Genomic DNA, 10,500 nt, shown 5'->3' with positions numbered 1-10,500 from the left:
AGTTCTTCATAGGAAAGCTCTATCAGTTTGTGGAGCTGCAAGAATCTAAATTATGAATGTTTTATGCCAAAAAATTATATATAATGTGCAACCAAATCTAAAAATAGACTCAATTATAAAAAACAAAGAGGATTTGTGTAAAAAAATTAAGCTATAATCAATACAATAAAATAGAATGCTTTAAATAAAATGTGCATCTTATCACTTCCAAAAAGTCTAATTTATTTTTTAAAAAAGTTGAAAATGAACATTTGCTTACAGATGTTGAGCTTAAAAAATATTAAAAGGACACAGCAGAATAATCATGCATTTATTAACAAAATGTGGATGTACCAAATTATGAAAATACTATAAATATATGGAGGTGTCCATAATTTTTTTTTTTAAAAAGTGTTATGTATCAGTGTTACTCCTAAGTAAGTGGATGTATTTTTCCCTACCCAAGACAATTCTTAACCAGAACAGATCACTGGAAACACAGACATTACTTTTTCACAGTCTATAACATCTTTCTCTCTAAATGTTATGTACATGAGCAAATTTCTAACAATTTTAGTTCTCAGATTTTGAGTTCTCACTTGCGCAGCCTATGATCTTTAACCTTCATAATAATACACTATCCATGTGCCTGAGTCTGCTTCCACTAAAATCAACAACAAACCTCTCATTGACTTTAATGAGACTAGGATCAGGTCTTCTACTATCAAGCAGAATGCAAAAAGTTAAAGAACAATGTGAATACATACATTCATGCTATGACTCCTTCAACTCATTTCAGGTAGTTAAACGAAAGTATTAGATATTTGGTCTATTTCACACTACATTAATATATTTACATTGTATACATACTTTATGACCTTGATGGCAAATGTTTGGGCTGTGTTTAGCAGTCTCCTGAAATTCTATATTTAAGTAGATTGTTTTAATTAACAGAGATGGCAGAGTATTTCCTTTAACATTTGCTAAGGTAAGATTTTAAGGACAAAGCTGGCCCAGACATAGCACTGTATCTTGCAAGTAACCAGAAACCTGCCAACCTTGGAGACTATGTCAAAATGAATTCTTTCAAGTTTTGTTCCAGGATTTTGAAGATGTTACAAAAGGAGAGTCAACACATAAAACCCTTATATTTTGCTGCTGATGGTAATTTTTCTGGTAGTACAGTCTAAAGAGAAACAGTGTCATCTGTGTAAATTGAGCTCCCAATCTGTGAGCTTTGTATCTTTGAACTCAGCATTGGGATTGCACTTTTTGTAGGAGTCAGTTTTCCTGGGGGAAAAGGTGAAATATCAAGCCGTGCACAGAGACGAGTGTTAAACTGTGCAACAAGATGTGTGTCCAACTAGCTGCTGCAGCCTTTTGTACACCCATGTCCCAGTAGGTTGTTGTTGTGTCCATCCTGAAGTTTTCCATGTGTTTGAAGAGATGCTCTCCTGTCCAAACTAGACGTCGGCCCACTTTGTTCCTGCTGTCTTCTCAGTCTACCAGGGATTAAAATGATACATATATTAACTGTGGACAAATAATGATATAAGAATAAAAGTACTGTGCCTGTTGGCTTAGGGATATGTACATATTGCCACTGCACACTGGGCCCAGTTTCGCCCCCCAGTTGTACCTGTTTGATCTCATTGACTTCCCTAGCTCGCCCACTACTTGCCCAATACCCACTCTACTTTGAGTGAGTGGGAAGGGGAGGGACAAAAAAGGAATGTGCAAGGGGAGGAGCCGTGGCGCCGCCCACTCCCCTATGTTGACCAAAATGACTGGGGAATTACTGTGATGGTATATAATCACCGGCCTTTTTTACCTTGGCCAAACAGTACTTCTCTGTGGCGTGAAGGACTTTTCACAGAGTTGGGAATTGGCAGGTCTGACTCCCTGAGGGGCTGTGGGTAAGTCACTGTGGTCTTCGCCCTCTTCCCGGTGTGTAAAGTGGGGGCGATGATCATACTTACCCAGGGGTGCATGAAGAGTGACATGTTTATCTGTGCAATGCTTTGAATATATACATGACGTGGTACCATTACCCCAGCATTTCCCAGTGCTTTAAAAACTGACCAGAGCTAACTGCAAATCTGATGTGGTCATCTAAGGCAAGTGGCAGCGTTCTAAGACTTATATACACTTTTTGTTCACAACTATTGACCTACTTGTTGCTGAGACAACACCACTGGTCATACATAATTGTTCCAGACTCTGGTAAATCACTGGGGGAAATAGGAGAGGTTTGCTGGGGAGCAGGCACTCAATGACCTGCTGGCAGTTCCCACCAGGATCATTCTGGGCCTGGCTAGAGGGCCATTCCACATCCAGTCTCAGCGCATGTCCACTACCCACCGCCACAGGGTGCAATTAACATGCTGGTCCTGAGAATGCAGCACAATAGTGCCACCCAGTGGATGCTGCAGCACAGTGTGTGGAGAACTTCTCGGTTTCATGCGACAATTTATTTTTCCAGGTTTCTCTGGCAAATGGTTTCACTCAGAGTGAAAAGAAAATCCTTTAAAAACAGGCTTTTATAGAAAAAACCATTATAATTTGCAAATTCTGCTGACAACACAATGATATACAGGTGTTCCACATTGCAGTTACTTATCACACCTTTTGATGGCTGGTGTCACACATCTGTTGGTTGGAAGCTGGAGAGCATGAATAAGGAAAAGGTTACTGTGTTTTCTCCCAGCCGGCAGTCCTACCCATCAAGTCCCAATGCACCCTACTGCTCCCCGCCTTCTCCCATTTCCTAGGTGCTTATCTTCTGATAATTTCAATAGGAATTAAGCACTTTTGAAAATCTTAATTCCCATTGAAATCAACAGGAGTTAAGCCCCTATGTGTTTCTGAGTGCTTTCCTCATAAAATCAGTAACAACAGTGAAATCCTTAGCAGACTTCATGGAGTCTGTCACTTCCCCCTTTTTCATGTCAAAACTCTGATTGGGGTTGTTGTTTTTTTTTCTTTTGATTGGTAGGGATTTGGGATTAACAGGATGTTCATACTGTGAACATCACTTATGGTGGAAAGACTTCCTCCAAGAGGAAGGATTCACAATGTTTCCTAAAGATAGACTCTGGATTCAGGGTTTTCAGACTTTTGAGAGTCTCTGAATAGACTGAGGGGTTGTGCTTCTTTTGACCTTCATGCAGTCTGTGCTGGCAGTGAGTTGCAACTGCACACTCACATCAGAGCTTGGCATGGTCTTGCCCTCTGTGGAGTCCTTGATAGTCATAGTTTATAGAGGCCAAGAGCATTGTGATCTAGGCTGACCTCCTACATAGCACAGGCCATAGAAGTTCTCCAAAATAATTCCTAAAGCATAATTTTTTTAGAAAAACATCCAATCTTGATTTTAAAATAGTGATGGATAATCTACCATGACCCTTGGTAAATTGTTCCAGTGCTTAATTACTCTCACCATTAAAAATTTATGCCTTATTTCCAGTCTGAATTTGTGTAGCTTCAAATTTCCAGATACTGGGTTAAGTTATACCTTCCTCTGCTAGATTGAAGTGCCCATTATTAAATATTTGTTCCCCAGGAGGACTCTCATAGACTGTAATTAAATCATCCATTAACTTTCTCTCTGTTAAACTAAATAGATTGAGCACTTTGAGTATTTCACTAGAAGGCAAGTTTTCTAATCTTTTAATCATTCTCATGGCTCTTCTCTAAACCCTCTCTAGTTTATCAGCATCCTCTGAATTGTGGACACAGTATTCCAGCAGCGGTCACACCAATGTGAAATAAAGAAATAGAATAACCTCTCTGCTCCTACTCAAGATCCCCTGTTTATGCATCCGAGGATCACATTAGCTCTTTTGGCCACAGCATTGAGCTGGAAGCTCATATTCAGTGGATTATCCATCACAACCCCAAAATCTTTTTCAGAGTCCTTGCTGCCCAGGATAGAGTCCCCCATCCTGTAGGAATGGCCTACATTCTTTGTTCCTCGATATATGCATTTACCCATATTAAAACATAGTAAATATTGTTTGTGTGCACCCTGTTTACCAAATGATCCAGATTGCTCTGAATCAGGGATATATAATCTAAAGGAAAGATTTCTACAGGGTTTATGATTTACATTTCAGTGAGGAATCTCATGTGACAGACACATTTTGTGATTTACCTTTACAGGCTTAAATATTTGGAATTCACTGACACTGAAGTGGTAGTGACAAATTCAGCAACCCAGGTGGCAAAGTGCAGATGTAAAGTGCAGCTGCCCACGCCAACTAAACCTGCTGCACCAACAGGGGCTCTCATCCTTTTGCAGGTCAGCCCATGGCCCAACCACCTCCCCACCCTGAGCCTCTGCCAGAGATACAGATTTCATTTCCAGCAGGACCATCCTTGAGGTTTTATGCAAGCTTCAGCTGGGAGTGAATTTTGCTTTTTATGTGCTGCAGCGATCCTTTGTTTACTTCCACGGGAAGCTCGCCCACACCCACAAGGGTGCCCACACTATAATATTAGGGCAATTTTTGAAAAGTCATTGTCAAGACCTACAGTATGTGCACGTCCTGTAAAAATAATGGGCTATATGCACCTCTTTGAAACCCTCCCCCATTATCTTTTGGGCCATCGTTTTACCATTGATTGTAGACAATGGCTGTCTGCAGTAGAAGAAAATATCCACACGGGAATACGATTACTTGGACAATAGGCAGGTTGGCTTGATGGCTGGCTGCCACTGTGGAGCATAAGAATTAAGCTTGATACAGAAACACTTGATAAATTCTCTGTCTGCATTTTCCTAGCAGGTTTTTCCCCTCTTAGGAAGTGGCTTTTGCTGTTCTGGGTATTTGTGAAACTGAACAAGCTGGGAGTATTTTGCAGGTCATACCTGAATTTTATTGTTGGCCTTACACCTGCATCACTGCACTTAATTCTCATCTGCCAGCTTTTATAGCTAGCTGCAGTTTGAGGAATAAAAGAGACAGAAACAAAGAGAAACAGACAAACTCTGCTGCTGAAGTTGCTACCAATTTGCCTCACTAAATCAAAATTTTGGGGAGTTATCTCCCCTGCTGAACACAAACTGATCAACTGGGTGATAGGAGTGTAAAAATCCTTGTCATTTCTTGGGTTTTTATTATTATTTAGATCTTACAGCAAAACAAAAGATGATCCTCTTGTTAGATAAACACACTTGCTAATGCTGCATTTCCATTCACAACGAGGAAAATATTTACTTCCAGTTGGAGGGAGTTTTAATTTAGAGGAAAAACAACAAGAATGAACAGCAGCAAGAATGAACAGTCTCCATAAGAGAACAGTGCCTCCTCTGTAACAGATACAGAATGGCAACTCTATGACAAAATGGCTGCTATCCCTGTGCTAGATTCATAGAAATTTAAAGGCACAGATAACAAAGGCATTCCCGTGTCATAGCTAAATATAACAGAACTGATGTAATAATAATTTTACATTAAATTGAGTTATCAGTGCGATGCTGGCACATCACGTCACTTCACTTGTATATTAGTACAGATCAAAGTAATTGTTAAATGGATAAGAGTGTATTTGGCATTTAAACGTCATGAAAACTAATGGGATGTTACATAGATTATTTTCACTTCTCTGTATCCTGTTATAATGTAATAGCACACATTTACATTGTAAAGACCCCTGTAACTAAATAACCCATCAGACAAGAAAGAGGCCTTGTGAAATGCAAACGAAGAACTTTAACAGGAAAGTGCTAATTTGAAAGCAAGTGTCCATTGTGTGTGGTGATTAAGGCTGTGAGTCTGTCATGGAGATCGGGAAGTCACAGATTCCGTGACTTTCCAGGACCTCCGTGACGTCTGCGTGGACAGCTGCTGGGGTGCACCACAGGGCCAGCTGGTGCGGTGGCCCTGAGCAGCTGGCCCCTGGGCTGTCTGATCAGCAGCTGGTGCCACTGGCCCCAGAGGCTGCCCAAACAGCGGCGGTCCCAGAGCAGTGGCAGTCCCAGGGGCCCGGAGCTGGGGCCAGTTGGCCCTCAGGATCCCTAAAGCAGCAGTGTCCTGAGGCCACCCAGAACGGGGGCACTCTGGGGCCCTGGAGCTGCTGAGTTTTAGTCAGGGTATTTATAGTAAAAGTCATGGACAGGTCACAGGCTGTGAATTTGTATTTATTGCTCATTACCCGTCCATGACTTTTACTAAAAATCCCAGTGATTATAAATCTTAGCCTTAGTGAAGATCGGAGGTCAACGACTCAAAATGCATTCCTCACTCGCCATCAAAGGAAAAGCTCACCCGGGTAGTCACACTGTCAGCTTGTTTTCTCTGAGAAGCAGCTATAAGAATGGATTAAAGAAAAGATCCTTCATCTCTGGATGGTTTGAATTGTAACAGGGCAGAATAACTGAATGAGAAGATGGCGATCCCCAGAGTTATTCTGGGTAGCCCTCAGAGACTTTTGGGAAACTGGCAGTCTATTATATCACTGCTACCATTTGGAATTATAGACTGTGACTCACCTGTACATACATTTTACTGCTTTAACATCTCAGTAACTCATTTCCTTTTCTTAGCTAATAAATCTTTAGTTTGCTATAGAATTGGCTGCCAGCATTGTCTTTGGTGTAAGATCTAGAGTACCAATTGATCTGGGGTAAGTGATTAGTCTCTTGGGACTGGGAGCAAGCTAATGTGATGTGATCTTTGGTGTAAGTGACCATTTATCACTAAGTCCAGTTTGGTGGCAAGATAGACTGGAACATTTTAGGGGACTCTGTGACTCCATAGTAAGACTGGTACAGTGATCCAGGAGTTCACATTTGGTACTGGCTTGGTAAAATCTAATTATTGAACACACCACCCGTTTGGGGTGTCTACCCTATTTTCTGACAGTCTATCCTAAGGTAGGCTCTCACAGTTGTGAGCCACTCCAGAAATTGGGATAATCAGAATTTTCCCTTGCATGTGGTGCTGAAGTTATCTTTTGTACATCTCCCACAACACACAAACACTTCCCACTGTCCATTAGGACCCAAGAGGCAGGCTCTCGTGGCCAGCTCCCCAGTCAGCAAATGGCTTCAAGCTGTTTTCATGCAAAAAAATTCAACACACAATCTCTGAACCAAGCTTGAATTTTCTGAGGATTTTCAAGTAAATGGGAAGGCACCCACCCTAATGGGGCAGATTTATGGAGGAGGTACAATCTTTCTGGCATATGGTGGTTATGTAAGTGTTGAGGCATCTGCTTTTGGGTGGAAGTATGTACTGTTGGTTGCCTTAACTATTAATTTTTAGCTTTCTAGACTTTGTTAAGGTTGACTTTTAGATAATGCATCTGAACTACCCCACAGTGCAATATTTGTGTGTATATGAACAGGGAGAGCTGTGTAGTGCTATCCATCTTTCTTGGGGTTTTACAGCGCTGCCCATCATTGTAGTATCTGAGTGCCTTCCACGTATAATCAATAGCATTAGCAAAGTCTCTAGTGGACTTCCAGCAGTCTCTGGCACTTCCCCCTTTATGGGACCAAATCTCTACTCCTATTCTTCTTTGCTTGGTTATTTTAGGCCCCAATCCTGCAAGGTGCTCATTGAGGGTAGATACCTGAGCCAGCATAGGGACTCAGTGAAGTCAGAATTCCATGTGAACACAGGATCTACCAGTGTCATTGAAGGATCAGGGTCTTAGATTCCAAGCTCTTTGGAGCAGAAACTGTATCCTCCTATGTGTGTGTGAACAGCAGCCATTACAATAGGGCCCTGACCCTGATAAGGTCCTCTGGGCACTACTGTAATAAAAACAACAAGAAACATAATATACCACAATAACCTATATGCTACATCACTTCCCAACATTGTTTTTGCTTACTAACATGTGTGTTTTGGTAGCTCACTAGCTTACCAGGTAATCACATACGTCTGTTTAATTTAATTCAATACAATTGATAGATCTGTTTTACCTATAGCTTAACATTACAGATAAAATTCTGGTGGAAATGGCCCTGCAAACTTAAATACCTTCTTGCACTGTTGGCACTCCTATGACATTTACTCCTACTCATTCTTAAAATCCTCAGGGAAACATGCCTACACCATAGATAATTGATTCAGGTTGATGGTTCCTGTTGAGTAATTATGTTCAGTAAATGTCTGTGAATATAATTTGCCATCAACTGACACTTTACAATCAAGTATAATGGGTTCAGGTGCACATAAAGACTAACTAACATGTGAAATACTGGTATGTGGAATTCAAGGGACAAATTAGACCAGATGCTGTGATACTGTGACCTAGAGTGCCTTGAAATCTCAGGCTTACCATGGGAATAGACAAAGCAAAATAAGACTCAAGAGAAGGAATAAATAAATGAAAACAGCAACTGATGTGCCACCATTTTAAAAAAAATGAAACATAAATGCCAAATTAGCATTAAGGTTCAACCCAGACTAAGAAAATAGGTCATGCTTAAAAATATGTTCCCAGATGACTATGACCAGATATGCTAGTCTACAGTAGTGTTTAAAAATGTATTAGTTAAAACATGATTTATTTTTCCCAATCTAGGGATGGCCGTTGTAAAAAGTATACAAGCAAAGTGGAGGCTGCTCCTAAAACCTTCCATAGATCTACAGGGTAATAAGTCTCTGTGGAGCTTAAACAGGGACAATGGTTTAATCTATCAAAGCCATGCTCTCCGTTCCTGTTCACACATTGCTCCAGGCTCTTGTTTACATATGTGTATTATTCTCAGAAGCAGACGACCTGCCAAAAGGTATTCGAAGCAAAGACACATTTCCCAGCCTGCCTTGAATGACCACTGTGGTAGAGTGAGGTTGGGAGCAAGAGCCTTCTCCTTTTGAAAGACAGTCAGCAGACTACTCACAGCAGGTGCTTTGACCTGCCCACTACCAGGACCACATCCAAAGGAAATTATGGGGGAGTAGGACAGTGCTTTGCCTGCAACCACATGTGGAGCTGTTTGCAATAATTATCCCCCCAGCCATTCAAGGTTCATCGAAGGTTAATCTCCACCTTGATCTTGGAGCTCTGAGTTTGGGGCCTTAAAAAAAAAAAAAAGCTATGAAAGACAGGCTCATTAAGAAGCTGTACCATGTTTCCCCCAGACTTCTCCCTCATCTCAGTGACCTTGTAATATGTCACTGGCCAAAGGACTTAAAAGAGATGAGTCATCAGATCCTTTGTGATGCTGGATGGATATAAAGACATGACTTCTTGAGGTTGCACTGTTGATATATGCAATGCCGCAGCTCACTGTCAACATGTAGTGATGTAAAGCCATGAGACAGTATGACACAACCCCACAACAGCAATCCATCATTGCTTTGTGACTCTCCTACCCTCTCTTCCCTCCCCCCACTTCCTGGCTCCTGAAAGGAAGGGCATGGTATTGTTTTCTGGTGGCTTTAGATGTGGTTTGGAGGCAGGGGAGAAACTCAGCGGTTTTTGCTTATTAGTACCAAATTGCTTAATGCTGTATATCTGTGCTGCCGCAGGTATGCCAGACAGGCGCTGTAATCAAAACTGTGGACCCACGAGAGCGGGTATCACAAGAAAAGAGACGTCCGGAATTATGGTGTGTGAAAGTCTAAACTGACTACATGTGATCATAAATGTGTGAATATAAATTCTGCCTGACACACAACAAACATGTAGGGGCTGGATGGCTTAGATGATATCACTCCTTCTTCCTGTCTAGCAGCAATAGATCGCCAGGGAATCAGAAACAGCTATTAGCTGCAGCCTGAAAGTGGCTGTAAACATCATTTTACAGGCTCTCCGATGTCATATTTATCTTCCTGCCCTCCTAGAAACACCTGACACCGGACAGGAGTGCGCATTACAAACAAGAGACAAAACAGCTGCTACAACTCTTAAACAGTAACCAGCCTCCACCTATGAGAAACCTCCAATCGACAGAGGAGCCCTGGGCTCCTCACTACCTGTAGGAAGCAGAACACGCCCTTTCCTGCTCCCCACCTCCCCACTTGGAACCAACTCCTTCCTGTGTGATCTTGGGCAGGTCACTTAATCTGCCATCTGTAAAATAGGGATAATATTAGCCTCTCTCATGGAGGTGCTGAGAGGATAAAATCCATTAATGACTGTGATACACTCAGATCCTGTGGAGATGAGTGCCAGGTAAGTATCTAGAGACAGAGAAGTTGTTGGAACAATTGTCCATTGAAATCGTCTATTTATCTACCAACCAAGCCAAGCACAGACAGCAGCTGGGCACGTTTCCACATTGCTCTATCAATATGCCTCAGCTCTGGCTTGGAGGAACCCCCTGTAGTTCAGTCTCTGCAGCCCATGTCAACTCTGCTGAATGCTAATAAGGACACAAATAAGCATGGTTGTTCATGATTATTTGAGACACATGTCCACTAGGAAATGGAAATTATTAACTCTTTCCCCAGAGGCTGAGTAGTCAAGAGATTACCCCAGTTTGGTATATCCACTACCATCTAGCTACATCATTTTAATAGGGTACTGATTAGTTTGCACGGGGTTTGCTTTTGTTCTTTT

At 41.6% G+C, this 10,500-nt stretch overlaps 1 protein-coding gene across 2 annotated transcripts in view; it reads right to left on the bottom strand.

The window, feature by feature from the left end:
• Positions 1–1,342: 1,342 nt before the first annotated feature.
• STK32B (serine/threonine kinase 32B) overlaps positions 1,343–10,500 on the bottom strand; it is a 265,486-nt gene continuing 256,328 nt past the window's right edge. For both annotated transcript variants that reach the window (XM_077814640.1, XM_077814641.1), the window contains one exon: positions 1,343–1,481. In XM_077814640.1, coding sequence (XP_077670766.1) covers positions 1,343–1,481 — 139 coding nt within the window. The remainder of the gene's footprint in view (positions 1,482–10,500) is intronic.

Source organism: Eretmochelys imbricata, chromosome 4, assembly GCF_965152235.1.
Source record: "Eretmochelys imbricata isolate rEreImb1 chromosome 4, rEreImb1.hap1, whole genome shotgun sequence".
NCBI classification, from domain to species: Eukaryota; Metazoa; Chordata; order Testudines; family Cheloniidae; genus Eretmochelys; species Eretmochelys imbricata.
The sequence above is the reverse complement of the archived record's forward strand: the minus strand, read 5'-3'. Positions and strand labels throughout refer to the sequence as shown.